The sequence below is a fragment of the Oncorhynchus tshawytscha genome, linkage group LG05, assembly GCF_018296145.1.
Source record: "Oncorhynchus tshawytscha isolate Ot180627B linkage group LG05, Otsh_v2.0, whole genome shotgun sequence".
NCBI classification, from domain to species: Eukaryota; Metazoa; Chordata; class Actinopteri; order Salmoniformes; family Salmonidae; genus Oncorhynchus; species Oncorhynchus tshawytscha.
In genome coordinates, this window is record NC_056433.1 from 45730689 (window position 1) to 45755544 (window position 24856).

At 43.9% G+C, this 24856-nt stretch overlaps 1 protein-coding gene across 1 annotated transcript; it reads left to right on the forward strand.

Moving 5' to 3' along the window:
* Positions 1–2811: 2811 nt before the first annotated feature.
* On the forward strand, positions 2812–5585 carry fpgt (fucose-1-phosphate guanylyltransferase). Its single transcript, XM_024420982.2, has 4 exons — positions 2812–3117; positions 3286–3453; positions 3609–3701; positions 3892–5585. Exons 1-4 carry the CDS (start codon positions 3045–3047, stop codon positions 5286–5288), a joined length of 1731 nt encoding a protein of 576 aa, XP_024276750.1. The 5' UTR covers positions 2812–3044; the 3' UTR covers positions 5289–5585.
* The last annotated feature ends 19271 nt before the right edge of the window (positions 5586–24856 follow it).

Here is a 24856-nt window from a genome sequence, read left to right on the forward strand (position 1 = left end):
ACCACGCTCTACACCAGGTCTGCGTCGCTCTAAAACGGCGGGCATCACAGACACTGGGAATCTTCCATTTCAGGTGGTCCTCCTCAACACTTAACATCATTCGAGTTATCACTCCTTTCAATGGTGGCCTGATCCGGAAAGCAAAGCAAGTCACAGGTCTTGTCCCGAGGCACGTGGTGCCTGCTCCGTCTGGACAAAAAACACACAACACACACACAATCATCACGATTTAACAGTCCCCAATCTCTTCTCCACCCACCCTGATACCCAGGGGCACAACTTTCACTGGGGACAGGGGGAGGACATGACATTCTGAAATTGCATTTCTAACCCCCCCCAGACACCTCTGAGCGGTCGGGTAGGCTGTTTATAGTAATTATGTCCTCCCCCACTTCTAAAGCCAAAGTTGCGCTCCTGCTGACACCACATATGGGTCAGCCAGAAGGCAAGGATTCCTTCTCTCCAAAAATCTCACTCCCACTGGGCTCCCACAGGCGTGAACTCGGCGGTGGTCACCGCACCTCAGGCCCTTCTCGGAGGTTTCTGAAGATGCTCTGGGTTCAGTGCCGGGGGCAGTGGACTCCAAATGTTGTGCACTCTTCTTTCTCTTCATCTTCTCCAGGATGGTCCCCACGAGCCCAAAGACGGTCTCATTGATGTTACCAGCAGGGCTGTTTTGGGGCCGGGCAGCCTTTTTATCAATGGCTTTCTCAAAAAAAAAGATTGATGACATCTTCTCATCAATCTCACCCCTCCATATTAAAACCTATGTGTTGTGACAATTGCTTTGTTTGCTCTATAACCTGTTAATGCATATGCCTTGCGACTATGATATAGAAGCCTAAAGGCAGAGACAATAAGACAGCTATGATTTATTGCAAAACCGGATAGCAACCTCTTCCGGTGAAGTCCACAATGCATATTACATGTAACAAACAGTTACATGACCTACAGCATGGTCAAGCAAGTTAATGTTTCCGACATTTTCGGACCACTAACCAACTATTGATTTAGAACCACAGAGATTTACCACACGTCGCAAAGAAAACAGGAGCTGCCTCCAATATTCCAGCAACATTTCAACTTCAACATCATCAAATCACCTCTGCTTAGTCTAATACAGTGTCAACTAAAAGATACCAAAAACGATTTAGTCTAATCTACATAAGCTAAATATGATGTGTCTGGCCGTGGTTCTGATTGCGCATGTGTGTGTGTGCGAGTGCGTTCATGCAAGTAGAAAAACATGTTGATTCACCCTACTTGTCGAGAAATGCCAATGTCATCCTCCTCTCTTTCTTGTTGATGAAACGTCTATCACTCTGTCATACAGTACACACTTGTATTTTTTGTTGTCCTAGTCTAACTTCCATTCATGGACAACGTGAGCTAGCTAACATTAGCCTTCTACATCTAGCTACATATTGCATTTCCACCCTCACAGGCCAGGGGTACAACAATGTATGAATTAATGGTTGGATCAGAATCGCCATTATAATCATTGGCCAGTACGGAGAACTAAGTAAAACCACAAGTCCAAATCACTATCTCCATCCATGGGTAATTTAGGAAAGGGACCATTTTAGCTAGCTAGCCACCAGAGGACAACAACACAATGAGACACAACAATTCAAGTTGTTTATGTTATCTAAGTGATTTGATTGGAGAGATGCCAAATCCAAGCTGGCTTCCTTTGACTATTTTTTTCAGGCAGGACCATTCACAGTTGAGCTAAAAGCTGATTGGCAAATGTTTTATAGTTTTTTCGTCAAGTGTTGCCAAATGCTCACTGAGTTCGCTTACATTCAATGCAACGGACGGCAACAATGTCATACTCGTTTGGACCAGACAGCATAAGATAGAGGGGTGCTGTTTCGCTCCCCTGGATGCTTTCTCCTGTGAGATACATTCAGCCTCTTGCGAATTGAAGGAAAATTATGAAACACAAAAAAATACGAGAGACAAAAGATAAATTATTATTAATTTTTATATATATTTTTTGGGGAAGCCTGGCTTCTCTTGGCTTCCATGGATACACACCACTGCTCATCGATGTCATTTTCGGCCTTCTGTAGCACTATATCAAACATGTTCTTGCAGGTGTCCACGTCTGATGGATTTATTTATAAAGACGAGTGTGCTCGCATACTCCCTTAAAATACATTCCCTTGAAAAACTCCCAAGTGGCGGTCTAAGGCACTGCATCTCAGTGCAAGAGGTGTCACTACTGTCCCTGGTTTGAATCCAGGCTGTATCACATCTGGCTGTGATTGGGAGTCCCATAGGGCGGTGCACAATTGGCTCAGCATAGACAGGGTAGGCCGTCATTGTAATTAACTAACTTGCCAGGTTAAATACATTTTAAAAAGTGGCAATAGTGCTGTTTGTCCATTTTGAGACGCCATAGGCAGTTTACACTTCCTCAAAATAGCCAGAATGAATCTAAAATCACATATTATTTATTTTTTTCGGACACCGCCAATCCACTCAAAACCTCTCGACACATCAGTTGAGAATTGCTGGGCTAAAACCTTCTGTGTCATTGAATCGATTAAATAATTCGTTACTTCGTAACTAGTCTCTCGCTGCCAGACAGAATGGCAACGTTTGGCAGCTTTGTACAACGTTGTGGTCAAATATGGTGGATAAATAAAGATGTCCTTTACCATTGAATTTTTTTTTCTAATTTCCGGGTCTACTTAAGGTCCCATAGACACCAATGCGATAGCAGCTGGGCCTGGTCTACTTAGTTTGTTGAACGTATATGAACGAGAAAAAAAAGGAGGGAGTGGGTTATCTCGCATCCTCCTCCCTCTCTGATTGTAGCTCTCGGGCATAATAATAATCATGTGACTAGACCCGGAAATTAGGCAGGTGACATCAATGCAGCAGTTTCGAGTCAGAACATTTCAATTTCAATCCATTTCATATCCACAAGAACTGAATATGCTACATTTAAAAATTGAATGACGCGAATGTGATGTTAGTTGTTCTGCGGATGCCCGTTTCGTATGCATTAGACCACTTGACTTTGAGCCAGGAGAATGAACGAACAAGGAAGTAAAAAGTTGCAAATTGCAACAATGGAGAAACTTGAGAGATTCGATACATTACGTGGTAAGTGTAGCCTGTTGTAACTATTCAAACTTGAAGGGTTTAATGTAAAAGCTTTAGGACAGTGACTTCTACAAAATTTGATTGACAGATTGATTGATAGGCAACAGTAGCCTAGTCACCAGTCATAGGCTATCAGTGTCATTTAAGTAATGTTTGCTTGTCATTTAGGTAAGCAGGTGCAACCTGGAGAGTTTTGGGATCTAGTTGTTTTAACCGCTGTAGATGACAACCAGAGAGAAGCATACGAACTTCAGATCTCAGAGAAACTTGGGAGGAAAGAGATCCCACTTGGCATTTCATATCACGTGTTCTCAGATCCACCTGGAGCCAAAATAGGTGAGGATAACCCATCCTGATTTATGTGCTGATTATGGACCAGTTTTGCCTTTTGAATCACATTGAATAAGATTACATGGACAAGGAGGACCCGATCCTAGATTCCTATTCGGAGAACCTTGATACACTTTGACTGAATTGAACTTCTCTCACAGGAAATGGAGGCGCAACACTGTACTCTCTGCAACGGCTGGAAGACATCTATGGGAAGGCTCTGGGTGGATACAGGATCCTTCTGATTCATGCAGGTATAATCGCTCATTACATTGTGAAACTGTATATTAATCGGAAATTATGTAAAAGTGATATAAGGTAGGCCTATATTATTGAACATAATTATACAAGCACTACTGTAAGTCAATTGTAGGTCACATTGGATAAAAGTTTCTGCTAAATGGCGTATATTTTTGATTGTTCAAATAACTTTGATTTTCCTAGGTGGATTCAGTCAGCGTTTGCCCAATGCCAGTGCCCTGGGGAAAATCTTCACCCCCATGCCCTTGGGTGACCCTCTTTACCAGATGCTGGAGCTCAAACTGGCCGTGTTTGTGGATTTACCCAAGCACATGAAACCGGGTGTGCTGGTAACCAGTGCGGATTGCATAGAGCTCTACAGTATAGCGGAGGATGAGAACATCAGGTTTGACAGGTCTGGGTTCACTGCTCTAGCCCATCCCTCCCCCATCTCCATTGGAACAACCCACGGAGTCTTTGTGCTGGACCAGAAGGAGAAGTCTGTATTGGCCGACATGGAATACAGGACCTGCCTCCATTTTCTGCACAAACCTAGCGTCAAGAAGATGCACGAAAACGGTGCTGTGTGTAAGAGCCAGGATAGCTGTATGTCACTTCTGAGTGATGCAGAGTTTGTGTACACAGACAGTACATATTATGTAGATTACAACACTGCAATGTTGTTGCTTAGTCTATTCCGAGAAGTGGGTCCTTTGGGCTGTGAGATAGATGCCTATGGGGACTTCCTTCAGGCCCTGGGTCCCCAAGCCACGGTGGCTTACACCAACAACACTGCCAACGTCACCAAGCAGGAGAGCAACCTGGTGGAGATGCGTCAGAAGATTTTCCACTGCCTTAAGGGAACCCCGCTCAACCTGGTGGCTCTCAACCACTCCAAGTTTTACCACATCGGCACCACCACAGAGTACCTCTTCTACCTCACAGAGGACCCGTGCCTGAGGGGTGAGCTGGGACTATACAAGGTGCTAGGCTACAGCCAAAACTTTAGCTTTAAGGTCTGCTGTGTGATGCTCAGTGACGTGAAGCCCGGCTGCTCTTTAACTCCAGGCTCGGTGGTAGAGTACTGCAGGCTGGAGGCCGGCGCTCATGTTGGCAGGCGGACCATACTCAGTGGCTGCTGGGTAGGTGCGGGCCTGAAAGTGCCTGATGGAACCTTCATGCACTCCCTCTGCGTGAACCGGGACGGCCAAACCGGTTTTGTTACCGTCACCTTCGGCATTGAGGATGACCTCAAGAAGAGCGTGGGGTCCCCTGCGAATATGGAGGGCTTGAACCTGTTCGGGGCCAGTTTGGTCGAGTGCCTGGTCAAGTGGGGCCTGAGTCCCGAGAGCCTGAGGTTCTCTGGTGACACATCGAGTTGTAGTCTTTGGAACGCCTGTCTCTTCCCTGTGTGCCCGGACATGCGCAACTCTTTCTCCCTGACTCTGGAGATGCTGCAGCCGGGCGGGTCCACTGTCACGTTGCCCCCAGGCACCAAGCTGATGTCTCTACAGGAGGCCCTGCAATGTAAAAACTTGGAGGAGATGCTCAAGTACAGGAAGAAACTAATGGAGGATGTAAAGATGAAGAAATTGAGCTGACTGTGAGCTATAGTGATTAGGCTACTATTGATTGTAATACCATTGTGCCTTTTGTAATCATGATAGGAAGGATTGTGTGTTAAATTGAACTGAAGTAGGGATGCAATGTGGTGGGCTTTTGGTAGCATTCGGGTACAATGGTTGGATCAGCTATTTGATACATAAACGGGACATTTGGATGTAGCTTTTTTTTGTTACAAAGATGTTATTTCTGTTGTATATAAATAAAAAAAATGTCTATGGGGAAACGATTGGGTAATGACAATCCATTTTGTAATAATGACAGAAAATATTTGAGATTTGTGTTTGTCTCTTCATTGTCCTATGCTGGTGTGGGACACTTTCCTCAGAATTAAAATAGATTCTGGTAATGTTAAGGGACAGCTTTTGACATCCTGTACAGCAGTGCCAGCTCTAGCCTTTTGGGTGGCCCTATGAAGCAAGATTTGGTTGGGGGGCCCCCCACCAAGTGAGCAATTCTTTTTGGTGGCCCCCCCTCTTGACATCCGAGAGAACATTTTAAGTTTTAAAGCAAGGTATCTGCAGTTCTACACATTTTGCAATGGGGCAGAGAGAATTTTCTGCAGTTTTAAAGCTAATTTCCTGCAATTCTACACATGACTTATTCCATGTTAATGATATCTGAGTGAGAGTGATGAACAAAATCAGTATGGGCCCCTGGGCACGTGCCCTGCTTGCCTGGTCGGTAATTCGGCTATGACTACTACAAGATTAGCAAACTGAGTAGATTAATTTATCATTAATTACCTAAAAATTGTCAGCTGACATGGGCTAATTGAGTGACTGTCAGTGACTGACAAAACAAGAGGAAAACTGCTGATGCACAACCACATTTCGAACTTGCATCTTGTGTATTCTACTATTCTAACTCAACAGTAAGTCGAGCCCTGACTGTCGCTTATGCCTGGAGCCGGCCCTGCAGCAGTGCTTCCCAACTCCAGTCCTTGAGTACCCCCAAAGGCACACAGTTTTGTTGTAGCCCTGGACAAACTCACTTGATTCAACTTGTCAACCAATCATCGAGCCCTGGATGAGTTGAATCAGGTGAGTTTGTCCAGGTGGGGCCTACAACAAAACTGTGTGCTGTTGGGGGTACTCGAGGACAGGAGTTGGGAAACACTGCTACACAGTAATATATAGGTAGTGGCCTATCGGCATTCAATCAGAGGCAAGTTTCCAGTCTATGATGTCATGCTGGTATGATTGTTTGGTTTCCCCAGAGAGAATATCAAATATCCACCAGTCTGAAGTCCTGAGGGCTCTGGAGCAGGTTTTCATCAAGGAATCCTCCGTACTTTGCTCCGTTCATCTTTGCGTCAATCCTGACTAGTCTCCCAGTCCCTGCTGCTGAAAAACGTCCCCACAGCATGATGCTACCACCACCATGCTTCACCGTAGGGATGGTGCTAGCTTTCCTCCAGACGTGATGCTTGGCATTCAGGCCAAATAATTCAATCTTGGTTTCATCAGACCAGATAATCTTGTTTTTCATGGTCTTTTGGTGCCTTTTGGCAAACTCCAAGAGGGCTGTCATGTGCCTTTTACTGAAGAGTGGCTTCCGTCTGGCCACTACCATAAAGGCCTGATTGGTGGAGTGCTGCAGAGATGGTTTTCCTTCTGGAAGATTCTCCCATCTCCACAGAGGAACTCTCGGGTTCTTGGTCACCAGAGGTGTAAAGTACTTAAATAACAATACTTTAAAGTACTACTTAAGTAGTTTTGGGGGGTATCTGCACTTTACTTAACTATTTATATTTTTGACAACTTTTACTTTTACTCCACTACATTCCTAAAGAAAATTATTTACTTTTTACTCCATACACTTTCCCTGACACCCAAAAGTACTCGTTACATTTTGAAAGGAAAATGGTCCAATTCACACACTTATCAAGAGAACATCCCTGTTCATCCGTACTGCCTCTGATCTGGCGGACTCACTAAACACAAATGCTTAGTTTGTAAATTATGTGTGAGTGTTGGAGTGTGCCCCAAGGCGATAGGTACATTTAAAAAACAAGAAGATCGTGCTGTCTGGTGTGTTTTAATATAAGGAATTTGAAATTATTTATACTTTTACTTTTGATACTTAATTATAACAAAATACTTTTAGACTTTTACTCAAGTACTATTTTACAGGGAGATTTTCACTTTTACTCAAGTATGACAATTGGGTACTTTTTCCACCACTGTTGGTCGCCTCCCTGACCAAGGCTCTTCTCCACCAATTGCTCAGTTTGGCCTGGCGGCCAGCTCTAGGAAGAGTCTTGGTGGTTCCAAACATCTTCCATTTAAGAATGATGGAGGCTACTGTGTTCTTGGGGACCTTCAATGCTGCAGAAATATTTTGGTACCCTTCCACAGATCTGTGCCTCGACTCAATCGTGTCTCGGAGGGCTACGAACAATTCCTTCAACCTCGTGGCTTAGTTTTTGCTCTGACATGCACAGTCAACTGTGGGACCTTATATAGACAGGTGTGTGCCTTTCCAAATCATGTCAAATCAATTGAATTTACCACAGGTGGACTCCAATCAAGTTGTAGATACATCTCAAGGATTATCAATGGAAACAGAATGTACCTGAGATCAATTTCAAGTCTCATAGCAAAGAATTTGAATACTTATGTAAATAAGGTATTTCTGTTTTTCATTTGTAATACATTTGCAAAAATTTCTAAACCTGGTTTCGCTTTGTCATTATGGGGTATTGTGTATAGATTGCAGAGGAAAATGTTTTTTTTTAAATCCATTTTAGAATAAGGCTATAATGTAACAAAATGTGGCAAAAGTCAAGGGGTCTGAATACTTCCCGAATGCACTGTAACTCAGTAAGTCAGGCAAACAATGTATAATGCCAACTCATATTAAGATGAATGGAAGAAGCTGAGTGAGTCGTACTGCGTGATCATCGAGAGGCTTGAGGATTACCTACGCATCAAAGACGAGAGCTGATAGACCTCAAACTGGTTTTCAGGAAACAGTAGCTCTCTGTGACTAAAGTGATGCATTCATCCCTCTTCCTAGTCTTTCACATGTCATGATACCGCGTCATCATAACATCACAGAAATAATATGAGACTCATGCCCTGTCTCCATGTACATTTCATATTTCTAGACAATGTCCAAAGTTTTTGCAACAGTTAAAAAAAAACGTATTCTGGGATGATTATTACTATTGGTATATGTTTTATTAAATATATTATATTTTAATGGCATCAATTATGTTTTACATTAGTGTAAAGTACAATGTAATAACTAATGGAATTATATGTTTTTACACTCGATTTACAGTATGTTGTATTTGTATGGCTCAGCTCTGATTAAGCTTCCCAAAAGGTGAACTTCAATTACCGGACAGGGAGTGGGCTGTCCCTGTTGCATCTCTGCTGCATGTTTGGAGGTATGAATGACCGATTACTATTAATATCCTATTACCAAAACATGACAGTGTTTTACAGTACTGTTACGCTCTTGGCTTGACACCCATTAGCTCATCAGCTTTGATTGGGCTGCGGTATTTTGTTAGCCTGGTCCCATATCAGTTTATGTTATCTAGCCAACTCCTAAGGTCATGACAATATAGCACAGACAGATTTGGGTCCTGGGTAGGAGTCCACTGTGTCCATCGAGACTGACCGGGAATGGGCTCAGTGCTCTATACCTTGATTGTGTATAAGATGATAGTGTGGTGACAGTGTGGTGACACTCCTCTCAAAATGAAATCTATGTCATTTCAGGAGGGGATATATACAGTATATATAATAGGGATATATATATATATATATATATATATATATATATACTGTATATATATGTCCCCTATATATTAATGCATTTATAATATGTTTACAAGTTCATTGGACATATGTGTTTAACAAGTTCATTAAATGTGTTCTCCTTAGTGAGTAATGAATTGCAATTTGCCTAATATTTTTGTAAAAATGATTCTATCCATTGACCTTTCATACAGTGATTGTGATGCATGGAGATATTTCATGGTGTTACCACATGGTGGAGCGCAAGTCACATCAAATACACATTATTGTTCTATTTTTCTTTCCTGATAAAATGCCTAGAGTGTGTCCAGTCCTGGGGTTTCAGGGGATCAGCAGTACAGATTTAGCCAGGTCACTGATCTGTTTGTGCTATCATGTCAACTCCTTGTCACTCATTGTCATGCCAAACACTCTGCTCAAACACTACAAGCGTCCCCTGGATGACTCCCCTTGCAATGAGTACTCCCAGCTCGGAGGAGATGAGTGGAGGAGAAAGGGGTCACTGGGATACTCTGTCATACTCACTGACTGGCTTATGTTCTCTATCTGATATTATACACTATATATACAAAAGGATGTGGACACCCCTTCAAAGTAGTAGATTTGGCTATTTTAGCCACATAAAATTGAGCACACAGTCATGTAATTTCAATAGGCAAAGTTGGCAGTAGAATGACCTTACTGAAGAGTTCAGTGACTTTCAACATGGCACCATCATAGGATGCCACCTTTTCATCAAGTCAGTTCGTCAAATTTCTCCCCTGCTAGAGCTGCTAGCAGGGGAGAAGTACTGTTATTGTGAAGTAGAAATGTCTCGGAGCAACAACGGCTCAACTGTAAAGTGGTAGGCCACACAAGCTTACAGAGCGGGACTGCCGAGAGCTGAAGTGTCACGTTCTGACCATAGTTCTGTTATTTTATTCTTTGTTTTAGTATGGTCAGGGCGTGAGTTGGGGTGGGCAGTCTGTTTGTTTTTCTATGTTGGTTTTTGTGTTCGGCCTAGTATGGTTCTCAATCAGAGGCAGGTGTCGTTAGTTGTCTCTGATTGAGAATCATACTTAGGTAGCCTGGGTTTCACTTTTGGTTTGTGGGTGTTTGTTTCCGTGTGAGTGTTTTGGCCACACGGTCCTGTTTCGGTTTTGTAAATTCACGTTGTTTTCTGTTTGGTGTTCTGAGTTTGAATTAAAAATCATCATGAACACTTACCACGCTGCGCTTTGGTCCGATCCTTACTCCTCCTCAGACGAAGACTTGGAAATCCGTTACATGAAGCACGTAAAAATTGACTGTCCTCTGTTGCAACACTCAATACCGAGTTTCAAACTGCCTCTGGAAGCAACGTAAGCACAAGAACTGTTCATCGGGAGCTTCATGAAATGGGTTTCCATGGCCGAGCAGCCGCACACAAGCCTAAGATCACCATGGGAAATGCCAAATGTTAGCTGGAGTGGTGTAAAGCTCACCGCCATTGGACTCTGGAGCAGTGGAAACGTGTTCTCTGGAGTTATGAATCACGCTTCACCATCTGGCAGTCTGATGGACGAATCTGGGTTTGGCGGATGCCAGGAAATTGCTCCCTGCCCGAATGCATGCCAAATGTAATGTTTAGTGGAGGAGGAATGATGGTCTGGAGCTGTTTTTCATGTTAAGGGCTAGGCACTTTCGTTCCAGTAAAGGGAAATCTTAACACTACAGCATACAATGACATTCTCAACTATTCTGTGCAGGCCCGTTCCTGTTTCAGCATGACAATGCCCTTGTGCACAAAGCGAGGTCCATACAGAAATGGTTTGTTGAGATTAGTGTGGAAGAACTTGACTGGACAGAGCCCTGACCTTAACCCCAATTAATACCCATGATTTGGGAATGAGGTGTTTGATGAGCATTTATTTTTTTAGCAGACACTCTTATCCAGAGCAACTTACAGTAAGTAGTGAGTGCCTACATTTTAAAACTTATTTTTCATTCTGGTCCCCTGTGGGAATTGAACCCACAAACCTAGCATTGCAAGCAGCATGCGCTACCAACTGAGCTACACTGGAACAGGTAACCACGTATTTTTGGTCATGGAGTGTATATACTGTATATCTAATGCTAAACTCAACAAAAAAAGAAACGTCCCTTTTTCAGTACCCTGTCTTCAAAGATAATTTGTTAAAATCCAAATAACTTCCCAGATCTTCATTATAAAGGGTTTTAACACTGTTTCCCATGCTTTTTCAATGAACCATAAACAATTAATGAACATGCACCTGTGGAACGGTCATTAAGACACTAACAGCTTACAGACGATAGGCAATTAAGCTCACAGTTATGAAAACTTAAGACACTAAAAGAGGCCTTTTAACTGACTCTGAAAAACACCAAAAGAAAGATGCACAGGGTCCCTGCTCATCTGTGTGAACGTGCCTTAGGCATGCTGCAAGGAGGCATGAGGACTGCAGATGTGGCCAGGGCAATAAATTGCAATGTCAGTACTGTGAGACGCCCATGACAGCACTACGGGGAGACAGAACGGACAGCTGATCATCCTCGCAATGGCAGACCACTTGTAACAACACCTGCACAGGATTGGTACATCCGAACATCACACCTGCGGGACAGGTACAGGATGTTAACATCAACTGCCCTAGTTACACCAGGAATGCACAATCCCTCCATCAGTGCTCAGACTGTCCGCAATAGGCTGAGCGATGCTGGACTGAGGTGAGGCCTGTTGTAAAGCAGGTCCTCACCAGACATCACTGGCAACAATGTCGCCTATGGGCACAAACCCACCGTCGCTGGACCAGACAGGACTGGCAAAAAGTACTCTTCACTGATGAGTCGCGGTTTTGTCTCACCAGGGGTGATGGTCCGATTCGCGTTTATCGTCAAAGGAATGAGCGTTACACCGAGGTCTGTAGTCTGGAGCGGGATGGATTTGGAAGTGGAGGGTCCGTCATGGTATGGGGTGGTGTGTCACAGCATCATTGGACTGAGCTTGTTGTCATTGGAGGCAATCTCAACGCTGTGCGTTACAGGGAAGACATCCTCCTCCCTCATGTGGTACCCTTCCTGCAGGCTCATCCTGACATGACCCTCCATTATGACAATGCCACCAACCATACTGCTCGTCCTGTGCGTGATTTCATGCAAGACAGGAATGTCAGTGTTCTGCCATAGCCAGTGAAGAGCCTGGGACCTGTTGGATAGTAAGGTGAGGGCCAGCGCCATTCCCCCCAGAAATGTCCAGGAATTTTCAGGTGTCTTGGTGGAAGAGTGGGGTAACATCTCACAGCAAGAACTGGCAAATCTGGTACAGTTCATGAGGATGAAATGCACTGCAGTACTTAATGCAGCTGGTGGCCACACCAGACTGTTACATTTGACCACCCCCCTTTGTTCAGGAACACATTATTAAATATACGTTAGTCACATGTCTGTGGAACTTGTTCAGTTTATTTCTCAGTTGTTGAATCTTGTTATACAAATATTTATCATACAAATATTTACACATGTTAAGTTTGCTGAAAATAAATGCAGTTGACAGTGAGATGATGTTTCTTTTTTTGCTGAGTTTACATATCTGTTGTAAAGGAGAGGATGTTGCCTATTAACATGATTAATGTTTAAGTCTAAGATAACACCTTACCAAGAGTACTGATACAATAGAAGTAAATATGTCATTTTCTAAAAAGGAATAGATGTTGAGCTAGCTTGGTCAGTCTGTTTCTGCTCTCTTGACAACTCCTTGTGATAGCACAGACAGATCTGGGATCAGGCTAATGTTCAGCATGGTTTGAGCAGAAAACGGGTGTTTCAGTGAACATCCTGTTTATCTTGTCACTACTCTTTCAGATTGGTCCTACGTGTCTGTGCTGTCCCCCCCTGGGCAAGATCAAAAGCATGACTAAAAGTACCCCAGCACTTCAACTGATACACACACACACATATACACATGCACATACACACACGCTGTGTAATCCATCATCCCAGCAGCACTTCACATCCCTGTCAGCTGACAATGACGCACTCACCGGTTCACTGGTTACTGTTGCTATGGGACTTATTAGAGTGTCTACTAAATAAAATAATATGGTACTTGATAGCAAACAACAAGCCAATGTGAAACTCCCTGGCTACTTTATTTAACTAGGCATGTCAGTTAAGAACAAATTCTTATTTACAATGACAGCCTACCCCTGCCAAACCCAGACAATGCTGGGTCAATTGCACACCAACCTATGGGACTCACAATCACAGCTAGATGTGATACAGCATGGATTCAATCCAGGGACTGTAGTGACGCCTCAAGCACTGAGATGCAGTGCCTTAGACCTCTGCACCACTCAGGAGTCCACTGTTGCTATGTCACTCATTAGAGTGTTTCTCCTAATTATTGTCTGGTAATCAATATAGTAAACACCAAGCTAAACACTCAGGGGCTCCCGAGTGGCGCAGTGGTCTAAGGCACTGCATCTCTGTGCTTGAGGTGTCACTACAGACACCCAGGTTTGAGTCAAGGTGGTCCTTAGTGGGTAAACTTTAACATCAAAGTCTGGCATTCTCTGGATTTATGGTGCTTTCGAGGTCAAATCATGATGATGTCAGTGAACTTCAGGTCAGAGCTTTAGAGAGAGGCCTGACTTGCAATTCCAAATTGGGTGACTGTTTAAAATGTATTTTCACAATCGGAGCTTGTTTTTTTCCGAGTTCCCAGTTGTCTTGAACTCACTGAAGTCTGAGATTTCCCAGTTCCAAGTATCCAGTTGTTTTGAGCACGGCAGAAGTCATGCTGGATTGGCCTATGTTGAATATTTATCCTTTTAAGCTTGGAGGAGACCCTCAAACCCAGACTTGGACCACACACCCACTCCACTGAATAGCAGGCTAGTGATTGCTTTGCAATGCTTGCAGTTAGCCAGTAATTCCTTCCAAACCAGTCATTGTTAAATTGGCGATTTCCAACGTGTCATTTTTTCGTCCAATGGCCGATGAACACTGATACGTTTTATCTATCATTTCTATTAATTCCAAGATTGAAAAGGATTTGCCAGTAGATTGTCAAGAGTGTGCAAAGCTGTCATCAAGGCAACGGGTGGCTACTTTGAAAAATTCAAATATAAAATACATTTTGATTTGTTTAACACTTTTGTAGTTACTACATGATTCCATATGTGTTATTTCATAGTTTTGATGCCTTCACTATTACTCTACAATGTAGAAAATAGTCAAAATAAAGAAAAACCCTTGAATGAGTAGGCATGTCCAAACTGTTGACTGGTACTGTACATATTGGGGTGGTACCCTAAAAAAGCACATTTGAACCATAGTAATCAGGGGCGCAACTTCAGTTTTAGAAGTGGGGGGCATTTAAATATACAATTGAAGTCGGAAGTTTACATACACTTAGGTTGGAGTCATTAAAAATAGTTTTTCAACTATTGTCTGCTTTTGGCAAGTCGGTTACTTTGTGCATGACACAAGTCATTTTTCCAACAATTGTTTACAGACAGATTATTTGATTTATTATTCACTGTATCACAATTCCATTGGGCCAGAAGTTTACATACACTAAGTTGACTGTGCCTTTAAACAGCTTGGAAAATTCCAGGAAATGATGTTATGGCTTTAGAAGCTTCTGATAGGCTAATTGACATAATTTGAGTCAATTGGAGGTGTACCTGTGGATGTATTTCAAGGCCTAATTTCAAAGTCAGTGCCTCTTTGCTTGACATCATGGGAAAATCTAAAGAAATCAGCCAAGACCTCAAAAAAATAATTGAGGACCTCCACAAGTTTGGTTCATCCATGGGAGCTTTTTCCAAATGCCTGAAGGTACCACGTTCATCTGTACAAACAATAGTATGCAAGTATAAACACCATGGGACCATGCAGCCATCATACCGCTCAGGAAGGAGACGCGTTCTGACTCCTAGAGATGAACGTATTTTGGTGCGAAAAGTGCAAATCAATCCCAGAACAACAGCAAAAACACCTTGTGAAGATGCTGAAGGAAACAGATACAAAAGTATCTATATCCACAGTAAAATGAGTCCTATATCGACATAACCTGAAAGGTCGCTCAGCAAGGAAGAAGCCACTGCTCCAAAACTGCCATAAAAAATTCAGACTACGGTTTGCAACTGCACATGGGGACAAAGATCATACTTTTTGGCGAAATGTCCTCTGGTCTGATGAAACAAAAACAGAACTGTTTGGCCATAATGACCATCGTTATGTAAGGTGGAAAAAAGGGGAGGCTTGCAAGCCGAAGAACACCACCCCAACCGTGAAGCATGGGGGTGCAGCATCATGTTGTGGGGGTGCTTTGCTGCAGGAGGGACTGGTGCACTTCACAAAATAGATGGCTACATGAGGGAAAAAAATTATGTGGATATATTGAAGCAACATCTCAAGACATCAGTCAGGAAGTTAAGGTTTGCTTGCAAATGGGTCTTCCAAATGGACAATGACCTCAAGCATACTTCCAAAGTTGTGGCAAAATGGCTTAAGGACAACAAAGACAAGGTATTGGAGTGGCCATCACAAAGCCCTGTCCTCAATCTTATAGAAAATTTGTAGGCAGAACTGAAAAAGCATGTGTGAGCAAGGAGGCCTACAAACCTGACTCAGTTACACCAGCTCTGTCAGGGGGAATGGGCCAAAACTCACCCAACTTATTGTGGGAAGCTTGTGGAAGGCTACCAGAAACGTTTTACCCAAGTTAAACAATTTAAAGGCAATGCTACCAATACTAATTGAGTGTATGTAAACTTCTGACCCACTGGGAATGTGATAAAATAAATAAAAGCTGAAATAAAAATCATTCTCTCTACTATTATTCTGACATTTCACATTCTTAAAATAAAGTGGTGATCCTAACTGACCTAAGACAGGGCATTTTTACTAGGATTAAATGTCAGGAATTGTAAAAAAAACTGAGTTTAAATGTATTTGGCTAAAGTATATGTAAACTTCCGACTTCAACTGTATATTTTTTTTTATACAGTCAGATAAACACTCCAAACCTGCAGGTAGATTTTTAAAAATTGTTTTTAATATCTGTGTTCTTGCATGTACATTGATTGATTAATCTTATGCTACAGAAAGACAAATAAAAATGTGTAAACTAATCCAATCAGGTAATTAAATTTTTTTTCACCTGTTCCTGAAATGGTTGTTCCATTTGAAATGGTTTAGGTAGGCTCCTCACAATGTCCCTAACCCTGGTGGTCATTATGAATGCAGTTTGAGGGTGAATCAAAATTCCAACTGTTGGATATCCTAACTCTAGCTGGATTCCAAAAGGAATTACACATCACTTTGCAAGCCAGAATAATGTTTCTGGAAAAAAGTTAAGGTTGGACGATTTGACCACACATTGTACCTGTGGACTACAGCATATGTAATAAAGGTACTCTCTGAGGTATGGACTGGGCAATGGTGACCCGTCAATTTAGGGCAGAGCCCCACCTTTTTTGAGCGCCACCTGTTTAGCAATTTATTTACATTTTTTATGAACAACAATTCAAAATCTTGCCTGTTTTGCATGTTATTTTGGCATTAATACGTGTCACATATCAGTTTGCGAACAATGTCAAAAAATAAATAAATAATTGAGTTCATAACGCCGCATACAAACTTGGTCTCTCTTTTGCTTTCTTGAGTAAGGCAGCTTCAAAATGCAGGTGTTTCAGCCTAGCTTAGTGCTTTCTGTGGTGGTGGGGCAGCCAGCGGAAAATACGGAGTGTATGGGTTGGTAATGTTATCTAGTTGACCCGTGATTGAATCAGTGTTCTGCCACTCAAGGGGACACGAAGGCAATGCACAATCTATGGGTGCTGCCCTAGAGTTACATCATTGCAGCGGCAACAGACTACCAAGCTACCTGTTTAGCTTTGTTTGTCAACCCACTATTTAGTCCACTGAATAATATGTGTTGCCTGTCTTCAATCTCCTCTACCATCGCCATGATCCCGTCTTCCAAAAAGTTTGCTTTTCTCTTTTGCTCCATGGCTATTCCTGATTAAAACCCTCATTTGTGCTAGCATTCTATAAGGGAAAATCGCTGATTGTAAGGCACGTACAGGTGCCGCCAATTTTAAGTTAATTTGAGATTTATAGATCACAGGTGTGTAAATTACAAACGGGCTTCTTAGAACCTGCGTAAACTAGGTTTTTTATGCTCAGTATCAATTATGAATCGAACGTAAGCACACTGTCGGAAATGATCTTACGACTAAGTTCAGGTATAAATCTAAGATTTCTTTAAATAAATGAGGCCACTGGACTTTAATTGAGATAGGCACCAAAACTGCTCTGACACCCACGGAACTGTTATCGAGCTTCCTCGATAGATTTCTATTGTCTTCAAGAAGTGATTTTTTTCTTTCAGTAATGCACGTTGTTTAGAAAAATTAGCATTTAGATGTTTTGAAAACATCTCATCGCTCAATTTGCCCAATGAGCTACAGATGCAGCTTTACAGTCCGGTATAAAACAGACTGGGTTTTTTCTCTTTCAATGAGAAAATAATTTCCTTTGAGCCTGTTCGTGAAACAGTGTTGACACTTTCAATCACACAACTTGATTTATGGAACCATGAAATTGGGAACTACACGATCCTCTGCACGGAAAAACTGTCAAGGGGTACAGGTACTCAGTTTGAATATTCCTGATGGTGTTAAGGCCAGTGTTAATCCGACCTTGATCCATCATTTAAAGAATCTCACCAACACGATTTCAATGATATCCCTTCGGAACCCGCGAGTGAAATTAGCTTGGTGACACTCAGACGATTCCTGTCACATGGTTGAAGATACGTTTCAAGACTATCCTTTAGCAAACATAACCTCAGATAACATCTGTTGCTTGATAAATCCGAAATGGCTGGATTTAAGACGCTATCAAATCACCACTACTGTGGACTTTACATTTACGAGACTTGGTGAATTGGGATTCCAAGACCTAGGGGATAACAAGATTTCCCAACAGTTTATTTGGCCTGCAAAGCTTAGAGACTCTATTACTGGTAAATAATCCACTCATGCAAACTTCAGAATTTGCATTCACCCATCGCTGACCAAAGTAGATTTAGGAAACATTCACCATCCACCCAGCCAATGTGGGAAACCTTCAAGTATGAGTATGAATCTGACGCACATATTCTGCTAAACATCAATGTCGGCAGTGACAGCACCCCGAAACCAGGCTTAACCCTACTGCTCTTCACTCAATTGAGTGTGATCCTCCAGGACTGCTGGAGACCGTTCTTTCAGTCTGTTGTCCACTTTAAGGCTGTCACATGTGGGTCTCACTTCATTGCAAAGTACTTCCTCTCCATGCAGGAATTAGAGTTTGAGTTGGTTCTCTCAGAGTTTGTGAGAGAACAAACTGTGGACATGAATAACCTGAACAGGCTTGTGCAGCTGAGGTATCTCTAGATAATAGAAGTGGATCTCAGTGTGCAGCTAGTGCTGGGCCAGGCTGGAGAGCCTCTGTCTGATTGAATGTAGGATCCTCACTTTGGAGGAGGAGCTGAGAAGAGCCCTGCACTCCCTCAGTGTGATTCAAGTTCAAGCCTGTGAGGAGTTTAGCATGTTTGAGGGCATCCCAGAGCCCCTGACCAGCCTGTGGTAGTGTGCATGGACTTATTTGGTCCTCGCCTACACCGCTACTGTCATAACGCCTGGCTGGACAACTGGGCCAGAGAACAGAAAAATGTCCAGGTCATCTTTTGGCTTAATGGGGGGTTGAAAATGATGTGCAAAACTGAAGATGGTGCCCAGAACTCCCCAGGTACTCTGTGGCCCAATGTTCCCTGGACTTGGGATTTATCCTGTTCCTCTGTATCTCCCTTGGACTGCTTCTCTTTCACTGGTGGTCCTACTCCAGCAACTGGCTTGGGGACTATGTTGGTCCTGTGCCACATTGGCTGTGGCTGACTGGAGGAGGCAGTACAGAGGCCCATCCCTACGATGCCTTTGTGTTTTATAAAGTGGGAGAGACAAACGCTGGGTGGTGGAACAGCTGCTGCCTGGCCTGGAGCAGAGCGGGCCTCCCTTCCTGCGTCTCTAACTGCACAGCAGGGACTTCCAGCTGGGGAAGGACATTGTGAACAACATCACAGACAGCCACTACAGCAGCCACCACACCCTGTGTGTGATGAGTCATCACTACCTGCACAGTAACTGATGCTCCCTGGAGCTGTGACTGGCCACCCTGCGTCTGCTGGTGGAGCACAGTGTAGCTATTGTCGTCGGGAGAAGGAGAAGAGGACCAAGATGCAGCGTGGTAAGTATTCATAATACTTTTAATAAATACGAATACTTGAATAAAAAAACAACAACACGACAAACGAACAGTTCTGCAAGGTGCAATACACACAAAACAGAAAACAAAAGCAGCGCCGGACAGGCGGGAGACTCTGGTAGCTCCGGAGTGAAGGGCGGCTCTGGCAGCTCCTGACTGAAGGGCGGCTCTTGCAGCTCCTGACTGACGGCCGGCTCTGGCAGCTCCTGACTGACGGGCGGTTCTGGCAGCTCCTGACTGACGGGCGGCTCTGGCAGCTCCTAACTGACGGGCGGCTCTGGCAGCTCCTGACTGACGGGTGTCTCTGGCAGCTCCGGACAGGAGGGCCCCTCTGGCAGCTTGGACAGGAGGGTGGCTCTGGCAGCTCCGGACAGGAAGGCGGCTCTGGCAGCTCCGGATAGGAGGGAGACTCCGGAAGCGCCGGACAGGTGGGAGAACCTGGAGGGAGGAGACGGAGAGACAGCCTGGTGCGTGGGGCTGCCACAGGACCCACCAGGCTGGGGAGACCTACAGGAGGCCTGGTGAGTGGAGGAGGCACCGGATGGACCGGGCTGTGGGGGAGCACTGGAGCTCTGGTGCGCAGCCTTGGCACCACTCCTCCAGGCTGGATGACCACTTTAGCCCGGACCCTCCAGAGTGCAGGCACAGGTTGAACCGAGCTGTGGGTGAGCACTGGAGATCTGGTGCATACCACTCATACCTCTCCCTTAGGCTCAATGCCCACATTCGCCTGGCATGGCCGGAGCGCAGGCATAGGGCGAACTGCACCCTCCCAGCGCCCCGGAGACACAGCATGCAGCGCCGGCGCAGGATACCCTGGGCCGAAACGGCGTACCGGAGACCAAACACGCTGAGCAGGCACAACACGCCCTGGCTGGATGCCCACTCTCGCACGGCACTTGCGGGGGGCTGGCCTATAGCGCTCCGGGGTATGAGCGCGCACTGGCAACACCATGCGCAACACCATGCGACACCAGGTGCCTGACCAGTACTACGCCTCTCCCGGTAAGCACAGGGAGTTGGCTCAGGTCTATCGTCTGACTCCGGCAATCTCCCCGTGTGCTCCCCCCCAAAAATGTTTTGATTGGTTAAAACGCATTAAGAAGGAAAGAATTCCACAGATTTACTTTTAACAAGGCACACCTGTTAATTGAAATGGATTCCAGGTGACTACCTCATGAAGCTGGTTGAGAGAATGCCAAGAGTGTGCAAAGCTGTCATTAAGGCAAAGGGTGGCTACCTTTTTAGTTACTACATGATTCCATATGTGTTATTTCATAGTTTTGATGTCTTCACTACTATTCTACAATGTAGAAATTTGTAAAAATAATGAAAAAACCCTTGAATGAGTAGGTGTCTAAACTTTTGACTGGTACTGTATATATACAGAACATATATTGCCTCTTAATATTGCACAATCTGTGTGTCGCTTCATTGGCCTGGGCTATTGTTTGTTTGAATTCAAGACCAGATTGATCTCGGTTTGTCAGTATCAGAGTAGCCACTCATTTTGGTCATTTGTTATGGTATTAAACAAGATTCAGCTACTGTCTTCTGCCATGGAAAAGGGCAAAGAATTGCATGAAATGCGTTTTTAAAAGGACGATTTTTTTCGGGCCCCTACAACAACAATGAAAGACTTGTGGAAATTCTAAAACGCCTCTGCTCATCTGTAGCCTATGCCACATGGCAATCATTATTATGGCTTTATTATAAAGAGGCTTTTTCTTCAGCTGGAAACCTGTGTATCATGATAAAGGTAGGCTATGCATTATAAATCCACAATGAATACTGTCTGCCTCCAAAGCAACTGTTTCAAGTATCATTTCTTGGTACTGTCTCTACGTCAGTCTTTCCCATCATTGATCTATACTAAGTGTTACTCTGCGTCTAGATGAAGTCTAACAGTCTATGAGCTAGCTCATTGATCTACTGCTGTGTAAAGTGGTATCAGTTGATTGGCAGGGCCAGGGAGCATCGATCTGTGTTGCTAAGTGTTGCTGTTGCTCCTCTAATAATGTGCAATGATGTGTCAATGGACAGGATCATCGACCAAGCTCATCATCGCCATTGACTTGGCCAAGGGCATGGAATACCTGCACAACCTCACCCAGCCTATCATCCACAGGGACCACAACAAGTCAATGCGGAAGGTGGGGGTCACTGTGTGTGTGTGGGGTGTGTGTGTCACATTTAGTAGCATTGGTAGTAAGGTTGAATTGTGACTGAAATGAAATGTTGTGAGTTATTCTACTTATGATGATACAGTATTTGCCATTTCTAGTCATATTCTACTCAATGAGGATGGACATGACGTGGTGGCCAACTTTGGAGGTAAGCAGTTACAACAAACCTTTACAGTATAATGAAGACAGATTACCATAAAATAGCTATTTCCTGTAGTTAATTAGTCATTGACATCACTAACGTCATTATCAAGATCATGAACCCTTTTGTTCTCTCATCAGAATCCAAGTTCCTGTCACCTGAGGTTGTGGACAATATGACCAAGCAGCCCGGGGTTAGTCCAACTTCCTTATTCACCATACTATAAATTACTTCATAATGTGAATTAGGACCTGGAGGAAACTGCACTCAGGCAGAATGGGTCTATCACCATTGGGGATAGTGCTAGTTCTGTGGTTTTCAGCTCAGATGCTGTGTGTGTGTGTGTGTGTGTGTGTGTGTGTGTGTGTGTGTGTGTGTGTGTGTGTTATGCTCCCTGGGGTGAAGCCTTCACTGAAGAACAATTTGTCCTCGGTAGCCAGAGTGTTTGTGCTGGTAATTGAACCTGCACTGGATGGCCCCAGAGACATTCACTCAGTGTACCCGCTACACTGTCAAAGCAGACATGTTCAGCTTTGCCCTGTGTCTGTGGGAGCTGGAGAGATTCCCTTTTCCCACCTGAAACCTGGTAATCCCTGCATGAATACAAAAACACCAATCTGAAACTGTATTGGGAGAACGTGAAGCAATATGAGTAAGTATTGAATTGTTCCAAACATGTTATGTAAACTCAGCAAAAAAAGAAACGTCCTCTCCCTGTCAACTGCATTTATTTTCAGCAAACTTAACATGTGTAAGTATTTGTATGAACATAACAAGATTCAACAACTGAGACAGAAACTGAACAAGTTCCACAGACATGTGACTAACAGAAATTGAATAATGTGTCCCTGAACAAAGGGGGGTCAATTTCAAAAGTAACCGTCAGTATCTGGTGTGGCCCCCAGCTGCATTAAGTACTGCAGTGCATCTCCTCCTCATGTACTACACCAGATTTGCCAGTTCTTGCTGTGAGATGTTACCCCACTCTTCCACCAAGGCACCTGCAAGTTCCCGGACATTTCTGGAGGGAATGGCCCTAGCCCTCACCCTCCGATCCAACAGGTCTCAGACGTGCTCAATGGGATTGAGATCCGGGCTCTTCGCTGGCCATGGCAGAACACTGACATTCCTGTCTTGCAGGAAATCACACACAGAACAAGCAGTATGGCTGGGGGCATTATCATGCTGGGGGGGTCATGTCAGGATGAGCCTGCAGGAAGGGTACCACGAGGGAGGAGGATGTCTTCCCTGTAGCGCACAGCGTTGAGATTACCTGCAATGACAACAAGCTCAGTCCGATGATGCTGTGACATACCACCCCAGACCATGACGGACCCTCCACCTCCAAATCGATCCCGCTCCAGAGTACAGGCCTCGGTGTAACGCTCATTCCTTCGACGATAAACGCGAATCTGACCATCACCCCTGGTGAGACATAACCAAGACTCGTCAGTGAAGAGCACTTCTTGCCAGTCCTGTCTGGTCCAGCGACGGTGGATTTGTGCCCATAGGCGATGTTGTTGCCGGTGATGCCTGGTGAGGACCTGCCTTACAACAAGCCTACAAGCCCTCAGCCCAGCCTCTCTCAGCCTATTGCGGACAGTCTGAGCACTGGTGGAGGGCTTGTGCGTTCCTGGTTTAACTCGGGCAGTTGTTGTTGCCATCCTGTACCTGCCCTGCAGGTGTGATGTTCGGATCTACCGATCCTGTGCAGGTGTTGGTACACATGGACTGCCACTGCGAGGACGATCAACTGTCCGTCCTGTCTCCTTGTAGTGCTATCTTAGGCGTCTCACAGTAGCGACATTGCAATTTATTGCCCTGGTCACATCTGCAGTCCTGATGCCTCCTTGCAGCATGCCTAAGGCACGTTCACGCAGATGAGCAGGGACCCTGGGCATCTTTCTTTTGGTGTTTTTCAGAGTCAGTAAGGCCTCTTTAGTGTCCTAAGTTTTCATAACTGTGAGCTTAATTGCCTACCGTCTGTAAGCTGTTAGTGTCTTAATGACCGTTCTACAGGTGCATGTTCATTAATTGTTTACGGTTCATTGAACAAGCATGGGAAACAGTGTTTAAACCCTTTACAATGAAGATCTGTGAAGTTATTTGGATTTTTAGGAATTCTCTTTGAATGACAGGGTCCTGAAAAAGAGACGTTTCTTTTTTTGCTGTTTTTTTTTATGTTGGAATGCATTTAGAATGTGATTTTTCCTATCCTCATCACACCTGCAGACATGGCCTACCACCACATCCGGCCTCCTATTGGCTACTCGATCCACAAACCCATCACTGCCATGCGAATGAGGGGCTGAAACGACTGTCCAGAGGTCAGTGTCCTCTTACAATATATAGCCCCTTGATTTCAGAGAGTGTGAAATGACACAAATTCATGTGAGCTTAGTTCATGTGCTAAGTATGCTATGTTCATATGAGTTTAGTGCGAATTATGTTAAATTCAGATTAACTGAAAAAATATTTGTATAGGTGCTGTGAACTGTGTTGTTTTACAGGGTCAGCCATAGCAGTACAGAACACCTGGAGCAAATTAGTCTCAAGAGCCTTGCTCAAGGGCAGATTTTTCCCCTTGTCGGCTTTGGTATTTGAACCATGAGATCCTTTCGGTTACTGGCCCAATGCTCTAACCACTAGGATACCTGCAACTATATGTGAGAACTGATTTTTTATTATTTTTATTTCACCTTTATTTAACCAGGTAGGCAAGTTGAGAACAAGTTCTCATTTACAATTGCGACCTGGCCAAGATAAAGCAAAGCAGTTCGACACATACAGCGACACAGAGTTACACATGGAGTAAAACAAACATACAGTCAATAATACAGTAGAAACAAGTCTATATACAATGTGAGCAAATGAGGTGAGATAAGGGAGTTAAAGGCAAAAAGTTAATGTTCTAGGTATGCTAAATTCATGCAAAGTAGAGTGTAAAGTTCATGTGAGCTAAGTTTACTGTACTTGTATAGACCTGTAGAGGTGTTTCCTCCAGAGTCAATGCTAAGGTCAATGCTAAGGTCATATGCTAGCAGAGGGGTTTAGAACGTATCATCAAACCTATAATTAATGGAACTGTATTCCCCAGGTGCTGTGTTGTTGCATGAATCCACACAGCCACACAATCTACAGGTACTCAT

Excerpts from the sequence above, each read along its gene's own strand:
- fpgt (XM_024420982.2), top strand. The coding sequence starts at position 3,045 with ATGAACGAACAAGGAAGTAAAAAGTTGCAAATTGCAACAATGGAGAAA. Across the intron at positions 3,454-3,608 it reads TCCACCTGGAGCCAAAATAG|GAAATGGAGGCGCAACACTG; the intron begins GTGAGGATAACC and ends CTTCTCTCACAG. Across the intron at positions 3,702-3,891 it reads GATCCTTCTGATTCATGCAG|GTGGATTCAGTCAGCGTTTG; the intron begins GTATAATCGCTC and ends TGATTTTCCTAG.